At 52.5% G+C, this 20,088-nt stretch overlaps 7 protein-coding genes and 1 non-coding gene across 8 annotated transcripts; 3 read left to right on the top strand and 5 right to left on the bottom strand.

Moving 5' to 3' along the window:
- Window positions 1-52: 52 nt before the first annotated feature.
- BO97DRAFT_441928 (putative short-chain dehydrogenase/reductase) lies at window positions 53-1,607 on the top strand. The gene is made up of 3 exons (XM_025698215.1): window positions 53-303; window positions 407-1,200; window positions 1,254-1,607. Exons 1-3 carry the CDS (start codon window positions 261-263, stop codon window positions 1,314-1,316), a joined length of 900 nt encoding a protein of 299 aa, XP_025553175.1. The 5' UTR covers window positions 53-260; the 3' UTR covers window positions 1,317-1,607.
- Window positions 1,601-5,355, bottom strand: BO97DRAFT_412811 (glycerophosphocholine phosphodiesterase; the record flags this gene model as incomplete). Its single annotated transcript, XM_025696257.1, has 4 exons — window positions 1,601-1,831; window positions 1,883-2,283; window positions 2,340-5,156; window positions 5,220-5,355. The coding sequence occupies 4 exons, from the start codon at window positions 5,353-5,355 to the stop codon at window positions 1,601-1,603; spliced, it is 3,585 nt and encodes a 1,194-aa protein (XP_025553174.1).
- Window positions 5,356-5,462: 107 nt separating this feature from the next.
- On the bottom strand, window positions 5,463-6,013 carry BO97DRAFT_17414 (uncharacterized protein). The gene is made up of 2 exons (XM_025690329.1): window positions 5,820-6,013; window positions 5,463-5,747 (listed from the first exon to the last, which is right to left on the bottom strand). The coding sequence occupies exons 1-2, from the start codon at window positions 5,883-5,885 to the stop codon at window positions 5,571-5,573; spliced, it is 243 nt and encodes an 80-aa protein (XP_025553173.1). The 5' UTR covers window positions 5,886-6,013; the 3' UTR covers window positions 5,463-5,570.
- A 1,283-nt stretch (window positions 6,014-7,296) lies between these two features.
- Window positions 7,297-7,394, bottom strand: BO97DRAFT_t96. Its single transcript has one exon. It is a non-coding gene; the product is annotated as a tRNA-Arg (tRNA).
- Window positions 7,395-10,392: 2,998 nt separating this feature from the next.
- On the top strand, window positions 10,393-11,101 carry BO97DRAFT_17255 (uncharacterized protein). Its single transcript, XM_025690314.1, has one exon. The coding sequence runs from the start codon at window positions 10,513-10,515 to the stop codon at window positions 10,867-10,869; it is 357 nt and encodes a 118-aa protein (XP_025553172.1). The 5' UTR covers window positions 10,393-10,512; the 3' UTR covers window positions 10,870-11,101.
- Window positions 11,102-14,288, bottom strand: BO97DRAFT_17254 (UNC45-central domain-containing protein). The gene is made up of 2 exons (XM_025690313.1): window positions 13,897-14,288; window positions 11,102-13,752 (listed from the first exon to the last, which is right to left on the bottom strand). Exons 1-2 carry the CDS (start codon window positions 13,975-13,977, stop codon window positions 11,335-11,337), a joined length of 2,499 nt encoding a protein of 832 aa, XP_025553171.1. The 5' UTR covers window positions 13,978-14,288; the 3' UTR covers window positions 11,102-11,334.
- Window positions 14,289-15,139: 851 nt separating this feature from the next.
- On the top strand, window positions 15,140-16,091 carry BO97DRAFT_17325 (uncharacterized protein). The gene is made up of 2 exons (XM_025690320.1): window positions 15,140-15,519; window positions 15,591-16,091. Exons 1-2 carry the CDS (start codon window positions 15,244-15,246, stop codon window positions 15,927-15,929), a joined length of 615 nt encoding a protein of 204 aa, XP_025553170.1. The 5' UTR covers window positions 15,140-15,243; the 3' UTR covers window positions 15,930-16,091.
- A 746-nt stretch (window positions 16,092-16,837) lies between these two features.
- On the bottom strand, window positions 16,838-20,057 carry BO97DRAFT_387277 (protein arginine N-methyltransferase). The gene is made up of 5 exons (XM_025693587.1): window positions 19,595-20,057; window positions 18,916-19,540; window positions 18,046-18,851; window positions 17,298-17,981; window positions 16,838-17,152 (listed from the first exon to the last, which is right to left on the bottom strand). Exons 1-5 carry the CDS (start codon window positions 19,709-19,711, stop codon window positions 16,862-16,864), a joined length of 2,523 nt encoding a protein of 840 aa, XP_025553169.1. The 5' UTR covers window positions 19,712-20,057; the 3' UTR covers window positions 16,838-16,861.
- Window positions 20,058-20,088: the final 31 nt, after the last annotated feature.

Raw genomic sequence — 20,088 nt, 5'->3', positions numbered from 1 at the left:
CAAGAATTAGTCTTGGAATACTACACTGTATTTCTGAACTAGTGTTGCTTCCTATCTCTGTTAGTATCTAGCTAGTTATCTTCTCCATCATCATCATCATCATCATCATCATCATCATCATTATCATTGTTTCTGCTATATATTACATAAAGTGTTACTACCAGTACTAAGTACAGGATATACTCTAGTACCTGACTGATATCCCTTGTGAATAGATAAGTTCCTCCCCTCACAGACAGACAAACAGAGAGAACAGAACCATGGCTTTCGCCCGCAGACTGGCGATCCTCCCCGGAGGTCTAGGTAAATTCCCCCCCCCACCAACCCCCACCCTCTATCTCCATATCCAACACAACCAACTCAACCCAACTCACCCACTAATCAACTATATCTGAACCCCATAAAGGCGGCCTAGGCACCAGCATCGCCCAAAAGCTCCACCACGAAGGCGCCCACCTCGCCCTCCTATACGCCCCCTTCGAAGCCTCCCGCGTCGACGCCCTCCTCACGACAAACTACGGATCCAACAGCCACGACCCGACCATCCGTACCTACGAATGCGATATCACCTCGCCGGACTCGGTGCAGGCGGCATTTACCAAATTAGAGGGGGAGCTTGTAGACCCTGCCTCAAGTACGCGAGACTTACCATCACCATCACAATCACAGAACACCGCCGGCGGCGTGTTCCCCAGTATCCTGGTGAATACGGCCGGATATGTATCGTTGAGTGACTTGGAGAGTACCCCGCCTGAGGAGACGGTTAGGCATCTTACTACTAATGTCTTGGGACCCATGCTGTGTGCGCAGGCGTTTGCGAGGCTTTATTTTCAGAGCAGGAAGAGGGCGGAAGCTGATGAGGGCGGGGGTAAGGGTGGAGGTGGAGGGGGACATGGCCATGTATGCCCGCCCGGTAGGATCGTGAACATCGCTTCCCAGGCGGCGCATGTGGCGCTGCCACGGCATGGGGCGTATTGTGCGTCCAAGGCGGCCTTGCTGGGGTTGACGCGGAGTATGGCGTCTGAGTGGGCGGGTGGCGGTATCACGGCCAATTCGGTATCGCCTACCGTGGCATGGACGGAGCTGGGGAAGAAGGCGTGGGGGGAGAGCTCGGTCAGAGAGGCGTTCCTGAAATCTATCCCAACGGGCAAGTTTGCGCTGCCGGAGGAGGTTGCGGATGCGGTGCTGTTTCTCTGTCAGGTAAGTATAGTTATCTGTAAGAACGCGGTTAGTGGCGCGGCTGACGAGTAAAGGACTCGAGCGGGATGATCAATGGCGCGGATATCAGGGTCGATGGGGGCTTCACTATCCGGTAGTACCACCGTATCAAAACTGCTGCTGCTGGACAAGTAATCTACATGCTGGGGCGAATCGCAATAGGGCAGGGCGGTGGGGTCCTATCTCTCTCGTGCCATCTGAGTCGCGGTAGGAGTATCTAACAAGCTATGCGAAGCTTACTACTACCCACTATCCGTCCGCCAAGGACAAACGTAAACGTGATCGAGTTCTAGATGGGGATAATCTCCCGGGTGCAATCTATGTGTAATTAATGGGGCCGAATGTCCAGCTGGCCACTCTCATATCACCACCGAAAGCGGGCTCAGATGATCGCCTCCTGCTTCACGTGAAGGTGACCGTCCTTTTCCTCCGTCTGGTTCAGGACGGGAATCGTGATTGACTCCTGCAGAGCACCTGACGTAGGCTGGGCCAAAGGACTGGGCAGCGGTGAAACTCCCGGCGTCTCGCCCTTGCTCTCGTGTTCGGTAAGTCCTTTCCGAATGGCGAGCACTGAGTCCACAATGACCGCATCAATTCCCTCGGCAACTTGCAACTGTAGGAAGGTGTTAGAGAGGACGGGCTTTTCGTACAACTAGCTACTTACCTTGACGTTGGCCGGCTCATTGTTGATGGCTCCATAAGACACACACACCAACCCGGACTCCTTCACCACTCGAACGAGGCGTGGGCAAAGAACGAGAGCTTCAGCCTGCGAGACAACACCGAGCAGGTTCCATCGGGATGCAAAACGAACTGCTTCCTGCAGACTGCTAGCACGGATGTCGCCGACAGGAGAGGCTCCCGAGTCCGACAGGAAGAGCACGGGGATGGATGGTTGCTTGAAGGACAGCAGCAAGCAAACGTCGGGGTTGAAGCTGGAGAAGATCATGTTGCGCCCCTGGCCCATATCATAGGCCTTGGTGAGAACAGTATCCACAAATGAGTTCAACTCCACTGCATACGTGTCCATCTCCTCCTCCTCGCTCTCGTGGAGCATGGGGTATTCTGGCGACCTTGGTCAGATCCTCGTGCAACTGTTCTTTCAACGGAAGGATACTCACTCAGCTCAATGTTGAACCCAACGGATTTGGGAAGCTTCTTGAACAACTCTTCCAACGTGGCGAAGGGTGCTTGAATGTGGTTGCCGCGACTGTTGCCTTTGAATCCCTTCTTCTTGAAGTCACGGGTATGCTTGATTTTCTCGTTCAGTTCGGATGGGTCATACTCAGAACCACCAACAGACATAGACCGCTGGCGAGGATTGAAGTAGCCTTTCTCTCCTCCAGAACTGTCGGGTGTGCGAGGCGGAGACCCAGGGCGACGGGCCGATTTATTGTCTCCCAACTGAAGAAACTGTTCCAAAGTGAGAGTGTGGACCGGAGCATCAATGCCCGTCTCGCTGACAAGGAAATCATGATAGATGACAGGTACGTGATCTTTGGTGAGCTGAACATCGAATTCAACGTAGGAGGCGCCCAGATTAGCGGCAGCGATAAATGACTGCACTGTATTCTCGCCGAGCTGCAACGAGTTGCGGCTAGCAAAGTTCTTACCCAGACCACGATGCCCGATCACCATGGTCGAGCTCATACTCTTCCAGTACGTTCGGTCCCCGGTGATTGTCATGTTGGGGTGCTTGAACGGCGTGATTATCAAAAAGTTGAAGGTGACCGAGCCAATCACCTCCAATGTGTTCGCTGCCACAATGGGAACAGTGGAGTCACCTTTGAGATTGATGCGGTGAGATCCGAGCGTGGGCTTGATACTCGAAAGCAAGGCAACACCCCGTCCGACGATCTTGTCCTTCGAGCCAGCGTAGGTCGGGACCAGGTCGAACAGGAGTCTAACCTTGGAAGCATCTTTAGCGTGGAAAACGATGGGCTCAGTGGAGATGTTATCTTGAACGGGAAGATCAATGATCTCAGGCTCCCCTCGAGCCCCACTGGCGGAAACGACAATTGACAGGGCAGTGTCGAGCTGGGTGGAATGGGCGCTTTGCATAGGGATTCGGTCAAGATTGACAGCCTCGGCGGAGCTGCGCATGTCCATAGTGCCCAGGCTGACTAGTACCATAGACTCATCGGTGAGATACCGATGGCCAAAAGTCTTGATAGGCTCCGCGTTACGCAGCGAGGAGTTGCTGGAAGGTAAATTGGACCGTCTATCAGCCAAGGAAGAGAGTGGAGGAGATGGCGGAGCGGACGTGGCAGTTGGAACAGGAATGACAGGCTCCGCCTCACTGATCTCTGGCGGCGGCGTCACCTTTGCAAGGCATCGAGCAATATCCAGATGACCTCTCAAAGCCGCATGCTCCTTTGCTGTCCACCCAGAGGAGTCAAGTCTTTCGAGCTTGGCGCCTGCTTCGATCAGCAATTCCACTACACTCAAAGCTCCATCCACGCATGCGACAAACAGAGGCGTCCATCCATACGTCTTCTCGGCGAGCTCGGGATCGGCCTTCTGTTCCGCATTCCCCTGTAGCAGGATTTCCGCACATAGATGATGCCCAAAGCGAGCAGCGACATGCAGTGCAGTTTCGCCTTGGTCATCCTGGTAATTGATATCCACTCCCGCCTCAACCAAGAGCCGCACAATATCGACAAAGTTGGCTTTCGTTGCCAAAGCTAACACAGCACTCGAGCGCGAGACCTGTTTGCGGATCCTCGCCTTGTCTTTGTTAGCTCCGTGCCAATTTTCTGACTCGAGGAGACATTTGGTAGTCAAGGGGTGACCACCAACGACACTCAAGTGCAACGGAGCCCAACCATCATTGTCTTGCCAATTTGGGCCATCAATTCCCTCGTTGACATCAAACATATCCCACGCCTGCAAGTGCTCGATGATCACCTCACACACAACCTTGAACCCATATTGTGCTGCATAGTGAAGCGGGGTACGCCCGGATATATCCTTCGCAAGCAAAGCACTGCGTTGCTCCGGACGAAGTTGATCCAGTATATGTTGCAACAGGGACACCGGCGGATCGGATCTTTCCAGGTGTTGGGGGAAATCTTCCTCTTTCAATACCGAACGAGGGGCTTGCAGAGTCGGCATCGCGGCGGGAGTGATGTAATTCGACGTTTCCAAAGGAAAGTCCAGGACCATAGACGCAGACTGCTCCGAGTCGGTGGAGGACTGTGCTCGACCGATCGAGATCACAAGCCGATGAATACAGTTGCGCTTGTTGATATCATCCTCCTCGTCCAGGGTATCCATGCGATTCAGCAACACTGTAATGCAAGCGTTTGCGCGATAATAGATGGATCTCTGGAGAAGGCTCTGAAGAACTTTGGGAAAAATGTGCTCCCCCGAATCGTCAGCAGCCGCCTTCAGTGTCTCGAGTAGCTCGAGCAGGACATGCGTGTCATTTTTGCGCAACGCTTCATCGACAGCCTGTAGCATACTAGGTGGCAGGTTCAGATGCGGACGAGATCGGCCGGTCTTAAATGACAGGGACGAATGCGTGGAGCTGGCATCATCGTTGATCTTCTGTTCCCCAAGGACTGATAAACGGTCGTTGATCTTCTTCAAAGCCTGGGTGATATACGGGTTCGACGCAAAGAGAGTTGGATCAACTTTGGTCTCCAGATATTTCTGCTGTGACTGGACCCCGACTTTTTTGTCCAACTTCTTGGTGATTTTGATGAAGCCCCGACGGTTGACTTCGCCATACCACTGTAGTTTGCGCCATTGGCCACGTAGCTCGAGCAATGCCGCCAACAAATCCTCCACTTCCTCTGCATCGAGGCGCTGGCGGCCGTCCAGTGACGGGCCATACCGTTCTTCCAGTATTTTCATGCGGCGCGCAAAATCGGCGTATTTCTTATTATAGAAGTAGTCGACATCCTCGAGGTTTCGATCGAGAGCGTAGAAGAATCCTAAAACCTGGGTTAGCAATGGCACTCTACAGCGCAGGTAAGCAATTTAGGGTAAAGACTTACCTGCAAGGTCAGCCTCATGGCCAGCCTTCACATTCTCCGCCGCAGCTTTGATGAGCTTTTTCAAATCCTTGTAATGAATATAGTTTGCGCTCCATTCGGGAACCACATTGCGAGGTAAGTTGCGTCCAAACTTCATTTTCGGAGGGATTGTTGGGGTCGCTTCGGACTATTAGGGATTGGGGGGCGGAAGGTGGAATATGAGGCTTCTAGAGATCTTCTAGGAGCCAGCTGCCTTCAACCAAGGAAGTGAACAGGGCTGACGAAACGATGATCAAATGGAGAACAAGTGGATCTAGGACAGACAAAAGGAAAAGGACAGATCAGACTTCGAACACAACGCCATATGTTAGTTTACCGCGAAGTCATTGTCAGAAGGGGGCAGTGGGAAAAACCTGAAGGGTCGAAGTAGAGTGAGATCCGGGGGTATTTGAAGATTGAAGGAAAAAAAAGAGAGGGAGCCACGGATCGGTGATATACAGTTTGAAATCCTTGGGACTGAAGGACCAAGCGACAAAGGAAAGGACCGAGCTATCAGCACGTGCTACAGTCAGCCAAGACATATGATCGAAGGGATCCGACAAAAAAGAAGGCAATGCTAACCCAAGAGGGAATGAGGGGACCCACCCCGACGTAAGTAGAAGAGGAATTCCGGGGCGGAATGACCATTGAACGCGGGCGGCTGGATCTCCTGCACGCCGGGCGCTCCCTGATTTGTCCGCGTCCCTCTCCGCAGAGGAGTGGTTCAGCCCAGCAATGATGATGAAGAGTGAACTTTTTGAGCTGGAGCTTAAGAAACAGGTCAAATAGCGGTGGCCTGCTGCTGATCGTGAGCAATTCGGAGTATTCGATAAAGGGGGTTTCCCTTCTCCTACCTATCTTCAATTTATTTTCTCACCAGGATGTTCTCGCGCAAGCCCGACGGTGCTAGTCTGCCAATAGCGTTGAATTCCCCCCCATCCGCAGATTAAGCCTTTAGATTGTCAACCGTCGGTGTTTAGCCGTCCATAGGCGACGAGTCCGGTGACCCGCTGCTTCCTCGGCCGGACAATGGCGGATTCGAGAAGCAGAGGCCCTTCGGGTGGGGATATTCCCTCGCAGCGATGATCATCGTTCCCCTCACTGTCACTCCATCCTGATTTGTGGCTAGATGCGTTTGGAGGGGAGGGGAGGTGCGAGTCGTGGCTGGGCATTATCCATTCGAAGTTCGAAGAGCTCGATAAACTATTTTAGCGTGAAGCCTGTGACCGCGAGGTTCTGGAAGGACGGTGTTGCAATCTCCCACCCAGACGGTATTGTGGATAACTCAATATAAGATTGATTGTTGCAGGGCAGGAGTTATCGAACGCTGTACGCCTGTACCCTTTTCCTCAAAGGCGGGGTCTCGGCGTCAAGTCAGATGACCCTCCTTCCAGCGTGATCGGCTCCTGCACATTCTATTGACTCCAGGAAACATCCTTTCTTCTTCAGTGCATTATCACAGTACCAGCATCCTTCCTATACCTTGAAACTTGAGCATTGGTGGTGTGATTGAAACCAGTATCATGTGATATCTATGGGTCTTCTGATGCCGCTTACTACCTCTACAGAGTCAAGCACTACTGTTTGTACGAGGTTTATACCCCTTGAAGTAACATATCGATTGCCTGATCTCCAAATAGCCTCACTGCCCGCGATGCTGAGTATTGTATAATTCCTGCGGTCACGGGGCTCCTTCTTATCAACTATGCAACGAATAGGGCGACGTCTTATAGCTGACTCAGGTTCATTCAGCCCGCGGCGCCTTATGCTCTTTCCCTCCACAACGTATTGCCAATCAACGAGGCTTATACTTTAGTAGAAGTTCAAGGGCCATATGCCCTAAGCATTTGCATACTTCCTTGAAGGGAGCCCTCTGTGCTTTGTCCAAATGTTAGCTCGTGATTGTTCTGTCCCTCCATACAGCCGGTACTTAGTACCATAGCTTCCCCTGCTCCCGTGGCTTCCTCCTCCCATAACCCCTTCCTACCGATGACCACCCGTCTACCTGACCGTGACATCGCAATGACACCATTCCTTCTCTCAACAGCGCAAAAAAGGATGCCGCGACTGGGACTCGAACCCAGAATCTGCACTCCACCCGCTTAGGTACCAGACCCCGGGGGCTCTGCAATGTTAATACCACTACACCACCGCGGCTATGTTGTTGAATATGTGAGCGTTGAACGTTCCTATAGACCCACTTTCGTTAGTGCCTCAGGCCACCGCAAGGCCTCCATGTACAGCAAAATTCAGAGGTATATTGCGTGCAATGGTCGCTTCACAAGAGTATCCTGGACAAATCCGCCCTGCTAGACTAATCCTTCGGGTGTTGAAGAATAGCCTTTCGATCATGATAGCACAGCTTGTTGGACGAGATCGTCGATTGAATGATGCGTGGTGGCAGCCAGACCGGCTATGTTGAAGCAGTATCGTTGGTCGAGACGAGTATTTATCCACACATTCTCTTGAGAATGGAGTCCACGAATCAGCACAGCAATTGCGTATCCATTTATCCTGGTATATGAGACCGCAGTTCCCACTCTCGACGACTACCTTCTCTTGGTGGTGCCTTGTGTCACGAACTCAAGATGCATGGTCACTATCTTATCGAGGGAGGATTTCATCGTACCATGAAGGATCCGACCACAGGCAAGCACCGACTCCTCTACTGAGGCAAACGACGTCTTGCTCAACGATGGCGCAACTATGCATTCTCAATATGACCCGAGTGAGCATAGTCTGTTTGGGCATGATACCTTGGCCGAATGATTGTCTTCGTAATGACGATCATGTTGCAGGTGGGCACAATCTGTTTCCGAAGACAGCTCGCACGGTGTCACCTTGCAGAAGCTTGCGAAAACTGGCCCTCAGGTCGCGAGGCTGGTGTATTGAGTGGCCGTATCTCAACTCATTCGTGACATTCAAGCCTGATGTTCTAATGGAGTCGATCAAAGGAATGGTTTCCCTGGCGATGCGAAGACTGCACTGCTTCAGCAGTAGTGTATAGTGTAGCCTCAATGTTCTCAGTTAAGCTTCTCCTCCCCTGATATGCGGCTGGCGTAGAAGCATACCAGTTCACGTTTTGCAGACGACGAAGCGCACGCGGTACTCAGAATTTGCTCAACGACAAATAGAAGTCGAACCATCTTAGTTCGCAAGCTCCATCATCGATTGCGAGCTAGCAGGCCGTCGCTTGTGTTTTGTGGTATCGACCCAACCTCGGAGAACATCCCAGGTTTGATCACCGTATCGAGTCGATTTGCAAAGTGTTTTTCGCTGTCTTAAGTGCATACACAAGAAGGCGGGCGGCAGGACAGATCCAACGGCCCTGATTTCGCACTGGCTTTGTATAGCTTAGTCAAGGTAGTTTGGTCATTATAACACATTGACAAATGATTTGCGATAGTCAAGCTGTGGAGGTGGTGCATATCACATACAGCGTTACGCTGGTGTTCTAGCCGCATCGATAAGGCTCCATGGCGCAGCAGAGTCCGGCGGCAAACCGAGCTAACAGATTAGCCTCATATTATCGATTGAGCTTGCAGTGTATTATAAAGGGTTAGGGATCGATTATCCAAGTGCAAGTCAGTCGTTATGTGGGCATCCTTCGCTGCGGACGTAACTCAACTTTCTGTGCTTACTGTTGCCGAGATGGCAAGGAATGAGCTTGAGAGAGTCAATCTAATGAGGAAAACTCCGCAGAGAATCGATGAATCGAAGATCCAAATACTGTTCCTTTGCTATTCCGCCCAGGGTGACAGGGCCATGGTGTTCCGTCCGAATCCTGAGGAGACTTTTGCAACCAGTTTTCTGTGAAAATTCTAGAACAGCAGCAAGAAACTGAGTCTGGCACGTTGCCCCACTGGTATGCGGGGTAATTTTGATTGAAATCAACTCTGTTGACCGCCTTCAGAGCTCGTCAAGCATCGTCTCTCGCTTCCCATCTCTTCAACATGCAAACATCGGCCACTTCGCTGCAGTGGTGTATGAAGATATTTCAAACGAGAGCGATAGCAACTGCTAACTTTCCTGCTCTGATACCTCGCTGATACAATCGCAGAGTGGCTAATTCCCTGATCATTAGTTTGCATTTCGTCTCATCTACAATGACGGCTCATGTGGGAATACTACCATCTCGAACACGAGCAATATGGCGAAATCGCGCTGAAACATTCCTCAACGAGGAGGGTCGACGATACCGGAGCACACGGAACCACAATCTCACCCTGCAATATGCTTCTCAGGCTTGATTGTCTGATTACTAGCTGGAGTTGATTCTCAATTTCCCGGGTTGTGTTCTGGTCAGGCTGGTCCGATCCCATTGCATCGCCGAGATAGTCTATAGGCCTGCTAGCAAGACCATGCCTGGTAATTGGTCTCGTTGCTCTCCCGACACCTGAGTTTGGCTCAGTCTCTACCACACACCATGCTGAGGATACCATCGACGGCACCACCGATTGGAAGGAACACGAAACTACCGACAAGAAACGCAGCGACTATAACCTCGACACCACTCTCTAGACACCAAGTGTATAACTAAAACCAGCCAAGCATGGCTGAAGGTACATTTATCTTATGAAATCACAAGCTAGTCATCACCCATACTCAAAATCCCTTTAAAAACCAAAGAGCCACTACACGAGAACCGGAACCAGAGGGACACCGCAATCACAATGATTGCATTCATCAACAAGCAAGAAACCAAAAAGCTAGAGTAAAACCCAATAGCGCCATGAAACACACAAAACAGTTGAAATGGAATCCGCACCCCTAATCCAAGCACCATAAGCCCCAAGGACCGTAACCTCTCCTCATAGGAGAAATATCCCACAAATATAGGACATCAAGCATCCACAAACACACCTAAAATAAACCAATCTGAAAGAAAGCCCGGAAACCAAATCAGCGAAACAAGATAAAAAAAAAAGAATTACACAAATCACATCCATGAGATCCAAAGCAGCCGGGCAAGGGTCCAGGTTGCAGTGCCAGTGAGTTAAGTATGTGTGGTGTGTGTGTGTGGTGTCTGGCCTGCCAGGTCTATGTTTGCATGCGCGATTTTTCGACCACCAGGGGCACTGAGAAAGGATACCTCTCCTACCTCCAGGTTGGTTGTTTCTCCCCCTTTCTTTCGTCAATTCATCCTTTCTTCAATGAATTTTCCTTTCTCTTCTTCCACTATCTTACTCTTTTTCCAAAAAGGATTCTTGTCTATCGTCAATTTGGTCCCCAATCACACAGGCTGTTTACTCAGGACACCAGGAGCGCGCCTACAATGCATTGGAAAAGACCCAAGGCTCAACGGATCCATTACGATTATGATATGGCCCATGAGGGAATTCTGGCAGCAGGTAGCATGGCAGAACACTTGGGAAATGGTATTGTATCCTTCGCTGGAGAGAAATATCCCAAACATCCCTTCTTAGGCATCAGAATTCATACGGGAAAGACAGACAGATCCAAGGGGCTGGATCCCTCGAAATTCCCTCTCGCTCGTCCCCGTCTCCACTTGGTGAGTGACCCCGCACTTTACTTCCCTGAGACTGGGCCCCGGGGTTACTCCGCATTCCCCCATTTCGACTCCCTCGGCAATCGAACCTGGAAGCCCATTTATCACCTACACCACGCTTGATCCTCTGACTTGGATATTACGAGACAAACGCTACTGAAGCACATTTCGTGGAAAAATTTTTCATTCAAGATAGAAAAGCTATCAAGATAAAAGGCTATCAAGGTCGTCTTGACTTGAGATGAAGAGAAAAGCACATCATTCTGGTCTATGGCGGACTCAAAAAGGGACAAATACACACAAATTTCCCCGATGCGTCGAGAAATCCGGCCACCGTTCCCCACGCTCATTAGACCAGTTATATTCGTTAAGAAAGATCACACAACACGTCATAACACCAGAGGTCAGGCAGGCAGGTGATAAACGCCATGAAAAACCAGACAACCCCACAGAACACCAAACCCTTGACGCGAGCCTTGAAATCACAAACTCACAACGCTTTATCGAACAAATCACGAAGAAAGAAAGGTAGGAAACACCGAAAACAAGCTAAGGTCAACATGATAAACTCCCCATGCAGCAGGAAGATTATGCCACCAAAGGCTTGAGAGCTTCGACACCGACTTGGAGCACTGCGGGATCCTTGGTCTTCTTCAGCACATTCGTCAAGATGTCGATGCCACCGTTCGACTTGACCGCTTCCAGAGCCCGACGACCAACGTCTCCGGTGGCAAGACAGGTCAAGTTCCTGACACAGGCCACTCCGCGATGTACAAGCCCGTTGTCGTCTTCCTGGCATAGCCCAAGCAACAACTGAACGCCACGAGGTCGTTCCAGAATCCCCGCGATAGCTGCATCAAACTCAGTTAACATGGCAAGGGCCCCACCGGCGGCACTTTGGGTGGCGAGATCATCCGTATCGGTGAGTGCCAACAAGATATGTAGACGTTGAGCAGCACGTTTCGAGCCGTCCGCAAACTTCACCACCCCGGATTCGCAGGTCATCAAGTTACAGACTAGCTCACAGGCTGCGCGCTGCACCAGTGGACTGTTGGAGAGAAGGAGATCCTCGATGACTGGCCAGGCCTGACGAACAATAGCATCAGGGGCGGTCTCGTCGGGGTGGGACGCCAAGTTGGTCAGAGCCAACATGCTTTCGAAGACTGGGAGCAAGTCCCGCGGCTGCTCCGTGGAAAGACTGATTGTCTCTGGGGCGGAAAGAAGTGCGGTCAAAGGTCGAATGGCAGAGGTAATTTGAGGGAATCCAGAGCTCGGGAAAACAAGCGCGGGATTGACAGAGATCAGAATCCGCGCCAGTGCATGAGAAGCATTCCCAACGGTTTCGTTGGGAGTTGAGCCCTGCTTCACAGTCGACATACTAATCAACAACTTCACAGCACCCTGTTGCGCTAGGGTCCCACGAGACTTCCGATCGCGAGACAAGGAGAGGAGAATTTTGCTCATGAGAACTTGCACAGACGGCAGACTTGTTTTAAAGCAGTCAACAAGGAGATTGACAAGTCCCGCTTCGACGAGTGCGGTGCAACGAGCGATGACGTGTTGCTCATCGTCGAGAGGATCGGGGCCATTGCGGGCCTTTGGGGATGCTTCAGCATATGACTTGAGCTGTGATACTTTCTTCTGCTCCTCTGTCAGGTTGGGAAGGAATTGGGTGAGGTTTGCAATGATCATGAAGCCACCATAGAGGACTGACGGAACGGTAGAATTTTCGTGCAATACTCGAATGAGGTTCTGAAGGAAAGCTGGATCCTTGGCAAGCTGCTCTTTCACGGCAGGCTTGACGGAGGCAAACGCCAACCCCTCAAAGACATTAGCCATGTTCTCACCCTTACGCTTCGACATCGATTCCTTGAATCGATCAACTAGCTCGTTGACCCGGATGTCGTCATCCTGGACCTTGCCGTTGTTTTCAGAGGGCGCGACCTGCGCGGAAGTCCGAACCTTAGCAAGGATGACCGCTGCTAACTCAGAGCTCTGATCACTACCATTGGTAAGCAGATGAGAGAGCCAGGTGGACAGATGTTTGAAAATGGCCTCGCGACAAGCTTTGTTGACGCAGGCAGCATTCAGAAGTTCCAAGAACGGTGTCTCAACCTTTCGGCTTTTCGCATCTCTGGAAGTCAAGGGCGCGAGAGCAGCCAGGAAACTCTCCGAAAGGAAAAGAGCCGCGGCAGCCTCCGGGATGACAGGGAACACGGCGGCTGTTGCCGAGAAGGCCTCGATCAAGCCGTCACTGCGGCCCTTGATCACCTTGGTGGTAACTAGGTTGGAGAATCGGCTCTGGCCCACTTCTCTCGAGACCTCCAAATATCTCACTGTCGCCAGCGTGGCCTGACTCCTCCATTCGAGAGGTAGGCGAGAATCCAGAGACGACAGAATCACGTCGAGACTTTCGTCATCCACCAAGTCCTGCAGTTTGACCGCATCGACAGCCAGCAGACGCGCGATTCCTTTGAGAGAGCGACCATCCATATCGTGACCAGACTCCATGAGCTTGGCGATGAACAACTGGAAAAGCTCACGCTCACAGTGCAAGCGAGCGTCCTGCGATGGCCATACGGATGGATCTAGGACAACAGTATCAAGGCAAACTGCAGCGGCATCGCCTCTTTCGTAAATCTCGTCGAAGAAGGTGGTGACGGAGACCTGGAGCTGGTTGGAGAAGTGCTGGCGCACGCTTGTGCTCTGGCGGACTAGACCGGAGATAATGTCGTCCTGCAGCGAAGACAAGGCATGTGGGTGTTGTGCCAAGATAAACTTGACACATTCCAGTGCGACCTCCTCGGGCGGTTTGAGGCCGTCGGTGCGCAAGTAGAGGGCGGCATCTTTGCCCGCGAGTTCGTCCTTCCCTGAAGTATAGCGACGGCAAAGGTCTAGGAGGTGGTGACCATTTCCCTCCTCTTCCTGGATTTTCAGGAAAGCTTCTTTGACTGCTGGGTGCTCAGGCGCTAGGGCGAGAGCTTCTCGAAGGTTCCGCGAAGCGGCCTGCGATAGATGAAGAAAAGAACATTAGCCAACTGAACCGGTCGCAAGTGACGCAGCGACACGAGTGGCTTCCAAACATCGAGTTTCCATGGAAAGACAAGAACGGGAAGGGGCAAAAACAAAAAACAAATGAGTCAGACATACCTCACGGTGGCCAGCATCTACCAATTCAACAGCCTCTCGAGTCAGATGTACAGCACGTTCTTCGCTCGTTGAGTGAACCATGTCAGGCCTGGAAAGTAGGTAGGCGGGAGCGGGCGGATTGGTCTCAAGAAAGAACCGGTCGGGAGAGGAGATGGGAATAAAAAAGAGAAAGAGAAGAGAGTAGCAGAAAGCGATAAAGAGGAAAAAGGCACGGTAGGTCGGACGGGAGGGGAGGAGAGAAGAGAAGAGAAGAGAGAAAGAGAGAAGGCGCGAGTTAAGCCAGGGGAAGTACAGAAGTGGTGGTGGAAAGTGGAGGAGTGGAGCTTGTTTTGCAGTAGTCGCAAGAAGGTGGAAGTAATGACCTCGGAGGGTTGAATAGCTGTCGGTGTCAACCCGCAGTAGTAGAAGTAGTAGTAATGGTGATGATGGTCGAGCGACGCGACGGTCGGATAATCATCGGCGGGGGGAGGAACTTAGAAGATAAGAAAGAGAACGGAGTTGCAAGTGGTAAGTCGAGTAGTTAGTATTCTTGTTGACTCGATCTCAATAAGAACGAGAAAAGATGAAGTGAAGAAGAAGATGGTGTGGTGGTCGAGTCGAGGTGGTTGTAAGAAAACGAGTTGGGCTTATCTTTTTTTTACCTTTTCTCTTTTGTTTGACTTTTTTGCCTCCAAGGCGTGGAGGGAAAAGCAGAAAGAGTGGATTCAACTTAGGTTCAACAGCCAGTTTGAAACTGGAGAGGATAAGAAAAGGTGGTCCGTGTGACTAGCTTTCCTCTTTGGGTTTTCTCTATCTTCTTCCAGGAGTCTCATCAAGGTCTCTGCTTCTCTTCTTCTCTTCTTCTGCCTCGGACCTCCGACGCCCGTTTCCTGCAACCATGAGACATTCTCCCCTCTCACCCCATCCTCCCCCCCATTCTTCTTCTTCGGGGCTCTATTCCCAGACTTCCATGCATTATCCGACCTGTATTATGACCCTTCCTTACATGACTTCAACAGATCTCTCTAATAACTACTTCCGCCAATCCGCCTATCCGTCCGACTGTCGGAGCTTCCCCTCGTTTCAGCTGCCGCCCTTCGGAATGCGGCTTAACTCCGAGCACGCTCGCCTATCGATACGCTATCGTTATCATCTGTGATTGTTATTAGAAACAAACACTGCCGACTGCCAATTGCGGGATTCCAGCCCCGAACCCCCCGTCAGACTGTCACAGAAACTGGAACTCGACTCAGCCTGCAGCAGGCATCTCCTAGTGACTGGCTATTTCCCCCGGAGCAAGTTGGCTACCGCGGGGAACACATCCGTACGCCCCTCCTTCCTCGGCCGTGGACGATAAGATGAGCCCGGATGAGATGGGACAGCTTGCGACAGCGACTCATAAGCAAACCAGCTCATCGGCCTGGAACCGATTGCCAACTCAAGTCAAACTCACAGCCATGGTCCAGACCCTCTTCATCTCAGCATCAAACCAGGCAGACGCTAACCAACTGGACTATCCATCGGTGGTGCCCCTTCAGGGCCTGCAGTAACTGCACCTGGCAGCGCAGCAAAGATGACGACGATAAGCCGCAGCAGCAGCAGCACCCCGTTGCGAAAGAAAGAAAGGGGGTAATCAACCCCAAAGTATGTGCTGCTTACAGTTTGCTGCACCATAGATTCGGTATCTATCTAATCGGAACCTCGCGCTCGGTCAGGACATGAAACCAACCACGGCAGTCCACGGCAACACGTTTCTCACTCTGACTCTCGTTCTGGTCGAGAGCAACTCACTCGTCATTGTCGGGGACGTGCTTTTTAGGCTGTTCCCAGCTTTTGTGTCTATTCTCTCCCTCACCCTGTTGCCAATAGTCTACCATACCGCCGCACTAGTCCCTGTCTTGGCTACAGACTACAGTTCTCCCGATCTGCAGCTTCAGCAGTTGTTCCACGGTGGTGCGCCCAGTGTGACGACCCGCCAACCGAATCCGGTGTTTGCTTTGCTAGGCTGCGTTGCTTATGCCGACCTTACACCAACAGTGGGTACTTCCAAGTAACTAAGTACCCCGTACATTGTTGTTCTATGTAGTGATCACAGCATAAGATAGCTTCCCCGGGGAAGAGGGGGACGGCGCTGCGGCGAGACCACCACCGCCGTGGACCATCAGTCAACCCTTCCCTTCCGGGCGCGGGACGCGGGCGCTTGGACTCCGTGAGTTGAATCCAACCAAACCACCCTTCACCATTCCCCAAGGAGAGCAACTTGGAAGAGACCCTTGGGTTCTCATCGGGCCAAGGACCATCCCCCATTTCTAAATCCGGGCCGTTTTGTTCCAAATCACAGGAGACAGACAAGCCACATCCAACCCCCTCCCCACCGATTATCCATCGCCAATCGCTCTCGCAGGCGGCGATGCGGACGCTTCTGTGTGGTCCGTGCCAATAACATTTGACTTTCCATTGGAAATCATCATGCCTACAGCCATCGCGCCGGGGAGGGGGGGCAAAATCATTGGGAAATTGTCCGTCCGTCTGGATCCCGTCCAGTCGGTCGTCATCATTCTAGAGAGCGGGCATTAATCCGCGGTCATAATTTCACCAAGTAAATGCTTGGCTGGGTCGACTTCCAACGGGGTGAGTCCATGGATGGATGATTTACCTAAACCGTGTATGAGGGAGGTTTTCAAGCACCGAAAGAGACAATCTTTCTTTCGTTCGACTCAGCCAATACCAACGTCGAAGTAGGTCGTGGCATGCTGTATTATGGCTCCCGCTCGCTCGCTCCCCTTAACTCTGAAGATCTAGACTACGTATATTTTCATCACACATCACACGCAACACATACACGCCTCATAACCAAACTCGCGGGTATCTTCCCACCTCCAATTTTAGCCAGCCACACCCACACCCATCCTGCCCTGCTGTTTTTCGCTGCGTCATAAGCCCCCCCCCCCCTTCATGGAGCCGATCAAGAAGTGTCACGTCGAAATCACATGAGACACCCTTCCTTGATACTGGAGTGTAGATCGCTGGTGCCGACCCGCACGCGCCGGACGCCACGTGACTTGGTCGCGCGCTCCCGATCGGGGCTGTTCAGGGCGGATGAGGAGCCCGCCCGCGCACCGCTCATGACCGGAGCCACCAGCTCGGCCGTGGGAGGCTCGGGGATGCCTTCCAGCGCGAACACCTCCACCATCCACTCGTACCACACCTTGCGGTTATCCGTCTGTCGGTACATGGTCACGACGACTTCTCCGTTATCGGGGACGTTGAGGGGTGTCTGCAATTCTGTGATCAGTTTTCCCGTACTTTTATGCCTGGTACATACAGCTCGTAGTGCAAGGCTCATTGTTCGGAAGGCAAAACATCTCGTAGAACAAGTCTCATTGCTGGGAAAGGGGGAAATGGGGATATGGAAAACTAACCTTTAAAGGGAAGTAGATGGGGAACCAGCTGATCATATCCTGGCTCTTGGTATCCATGGTGACGGGGTTTGTTGATAGTTCGATGTCGCGGTAGAGCACAGTCTCGAAGTAGCCGGCCAGGCCGTGGCAGACGCCGCGGTTCTGGACGGGGAAGGTCAGACGGGTGCGGCGGACGTTGTGGGCGTTGGAGATCGTCGAGGACGAGGGCGACTGCGGCGGGATGTTCAGGTTCGGGTGCTCGAAGGACCAGGTCGTCTGCACGAAGGGAATGGGCGTTTCGCCCGATCCGCCGCCGGGCAGCGTGGCGATCGAATTCCGGGTGTTGGAGCCTCCCGAGCCCCCGAAATTCATGAGCGCGGTCGCGGACGGCTGGTTCGTCGACAGGAAGTCGATGGCGTGCAGCATCACCACGTACGGCGTTTCGGGCGCCGCTGGGTTGGAGATCGACTGGTTCATCACGTCGGCGTGCAGCTTAGGGGCCGCGATCGGGGTGAGGTGCGCCGTGTAGGAGGCCGGGATAGAGATGCCGTGCACCGGGGTGAGGAGGTGCGTGACGCCGTCGAGGCATTCGGGCGACAGCTCATTGTCGCCGAAGGAGCCTAGGAGCTCGGAGACGAGGATGTCGATCGTCGTAGGGACGAGGGCCGCGTTCGTGGTGCCGGAGGTGGCTGCTTGCGTCGGGCTCTGTTTTGTATACCAGATTTAGAGACGAGTCTGTCTTTTGCATGTTGAGGGAAGGGACACTTACCGATGCTGTCTGCGATCCTGGGGTGGCGCCTTTCTCGACTTGCGGGCCTTTCCAGCTTCGCATGTCCGAGTGAATCAACTTGACCTTTCCACCCCAGTGGTTCTTGTTATGGCGCTGGAGAAGGACAAATGCGTTGGGGTTCTTTTCCACTGCCCAGAGGTCGATTTCAACGCCCGTTTCAGCGCTGGCTCGGAGCGCGCGGCCAACGAGTGGCCCTCGACCAGCTCCTACGACAGCGACCACCACTTTGCCGTCGGGCCCGGAGCTTGGTTTCTTCGACCAATCCGTCAGGGCCTTGGCGATGGCTTTCTCATACCAATCGTACTTAATGGGGTCTTTTTCGAAGACCTCGTATGTGATGCTCTCCAGGTTGACGGTCAATGGCTGGAGAGGGGCTTGTAAGTAATCCTGGTAGCCCATCCCGAACCGTTCCATGGCGCTCCGGGAAGGCTGGCGGGACTGGAGGTTTCTGACATAAGATAGGTGAGGAGTAGGGTCATGGTGTTTCTTGTTTGAGACTGCAGCCTGCGCGAGGCTGGGGTATTCAGAGCCTGGAGTATCGGAGTTCTCAAAGGACTCGTCCACCTCCACACCTGGTATGGGGCCAACTTCGCAAAGGAGGATCCATGGGGTGGTTCGAAGGCGCATGAACCGAGCAATCAGAGCTTGATGTGCCTTGGAAAGCACGGGATAGCCTTTTTGATTATTGATGAAGGTATTTCCATCAATTGTAAGCATGTGAACTGGCTCCGAGTACCAGCGGGACTGCACGGACATTGGGGGAAGTTGCTTGGGCAGGGAGAGTGCTGAGGAACTGATCAGCAAAGCGAGGCAAACGGAAAGTTGGGACAGAAAAGCCGGGTTCCCTACCTACGACGAGCCTTGGGTGGTATTTACAGAGCCTCCTGATAATATCCCAGGCATCCCAGGTTCCGAACGGATCAACTCTCAAGACAGGACCCACCAAGTCCCTAACAAACTCCTTGCGAGCCAGACTAGCCAAGTCAGTGATCTTGTTTCCCTGGAGATCCGGGCTATCAACCATATGCGTCCACATATGGAATTGGATATAAGGCGCGACGTTGATAGCATCTTGCACGGCCCGCGCATAGTAGATGATCTGCTCCGAGTGGGCGTCGTTGTGGTGGAGTTTGGGGCCCGGGATCAGCAGGTATCCAACTCCACAGAACGCGGCATAGTTCACTTCCAGCATGAACACCTGGCGGGAGATTTCCGCGATGAGGGGATCCGGCGAGCACAGGTCAATCCACGAGCTGGTGACGCCGACCAGCTGGGTCATTGCCTCGTTGGGGGTCAAGTGCGTGTCAGCCGGTCCCAGCTCGGGGACCACGAGCGGCCGTGTGTTCTCGCTGGTCATCATCGTTCCATTGGGGCCTGGCGCCGAGGGTTGTAAGCTCCCTTGATAAGTCGAGAGAAGAGCGAGCACTCGGGATTGGAAGTGGGAGGTGGTTACCGGGGCTGTTAGCATGTCATACTGGCCAGTCGGGAAGGTTAGCAGATGCTGAATCAGGAATCTGTAGATTCGTACATTACTTTCATGTGCCGCCTGTACCAGTTCATTGGTAATGGGTACCTTCCGGTCCTCTTCATGCTGGCCAATGCAGAAAGTGATGTTGACATTGTCGGGGCTGGTAAAGGGCTCCATCTTGGCAAAAAAGAAAATATCGTCCGGCTATGCGAATACTTTTATAGAGGAAAGATGAGTGAGGTAAATGACGAGTCGCGTGAGTTGCGACTGGAGGTATTGTTCGGCGTCAATGGAGAGGTGAATGAACTATCTCTCTATATCTCGTCGAGAACGGCTGGTTGATCCGCTGAAGATTGTGGTCCCACCTGCGGTCGATCAATTGAGTTTCAACACAATATTCATTTTCAGGCCATTGTAAAGGGGAGCAGTGAGGAGGGAAGTGCAAAAGCAAAGAATACTGACAAGAGCCGGTCACCCCAATACTGTGGAGGAAGAATTATCACCCTGTGCTCACGGACGCTGCGTGGCTGAGTGAATGAAGCTGATCGTCGACG

Source organism: Aspergillus homomorphus (assembly GCF_003184865.1).
Source record: "Aspergillus homomorphus CBS 101889 unplaced genomic scaffold BO97scaffold_10, whole genome shotgun sequence".
In the NCBI taxonomy this organism is placed as follows: Eukaryota; Fungi; Ascomycota; class Eurotiomycetes; order Eurotiales; family Aspergillaceae; genus Aspergillus; species Aspergillus homomorphus.
Note: the sequence above shows the minus strand (reverse complement) of the source record. Positions and strands in the feature narration are given on the sequence as shown.

What these genes read in the sequence shown, in the direction of transcription:
- BO97DRAFT_441928 (XM_025698215.1), top strand. Translation starts at nt 261, where the DNA reads ATGGCTTTCGCCCGCAGACTGGCGATCCTCCCCGGAGGTCTAG. An exon ending in GATCCTCCCCGGAGGTCTAG is followed by an intron (nt 304 to 406) that starts GTAAATTCCCCC and finishes AACCCCATAAAG; the next exon opens with GCGGCCTAGGCACCAGCATC. An exon ending in CGGTGCTGTTTCTCTGTCAG is followed by an intron (nt 1,201 to 1,253) that starts GTAAGTATAGTT and finishes TGACGAGTAAAG; the next exon opens with GACTCGAGCGGGATGATCAA.
- BO97DRAFT_17254 (XM_025690313.1), bottom strand. Translation starts at nt 13,977, where the DNA reads ATGGTTCACTCAACGAGCGAAGAACGTGCTGTACATCTGACTCGAGAG. An exon ending in TAGATGCTGGCCACCGTGAG is followed by an intron (nt 13,753 to 13,896) that starts GTATGTCTGACT and finishes CATCTATCGCAG; the next exon opens with GCCGCTTCGCGGAACCTTCG.
- BO97DRAFT_17325 (XM_025690320.1), top strand. Translation starts at nt 15,244, where the DNA reads ATGAGATGGGACAGCTTGCGACAGCGACTCATAAGCAAACCAGCTCAT. An exon ending in AGGGGGTAATCAACCCCAAA is followed by an intron (nt 15,520 to 15,590) that starts GTATGTGCTGCT and finishes GCGCTCGGTCAG; the next exon opens with GACATGAAACCAACCACGGC.
- BO97DRAFT_387277 (XM_025693587.1), bottom strand. Translation starts at nt 19,711, where the DNA reads ATGGAGCCCTTTACCAGCCCCGACAATGTCAACATCACTTTCTGCATT. An exon ending in CCACCCAAGGCTCGTCGTAG is followed by an intron (nt 18,852 to 18,915) that starts GTAGGGAACCCG and finishes TCAGTTCCTCAG; the next exon opens with CACTCTCCCTGCCCAAGCAA. An exon ending in CCATCTACTTCCCTTTAAAG is followed by an intron (nt 17,153 to 17,297) that starts GTTAGTTTTCCA and finishes ACAGAATTGCAG; the next exon opens with ACACCCCTCAACGTCCCCGA.
- BO97DRAFT_17414 (XM_025690329.1), bottom strand. Translation starts at nt 5,885, where the DNA reads ATGGTCATTCCGCCCCGGAATTCCTCTTCTACTTACGTCGGGGTGGGT. An exon ending in GTCCCCTCATTCCCTCTTGG is followed by an intron (nt 5,748 to 5,819) that starts GTTAGCATTGCC and finishes ACGTGCTGATAG; the next exon opens with CTCGGTCCTTTCCTTTGTCG.
- BO97DRAFT_17255 (XM_025690314.1), top strand. Translation starts at nt 10,513, where the DNA reads ATGCATTGGAAAAGACCCAAGGCTCAACGGATCCATTACGATTATGAT.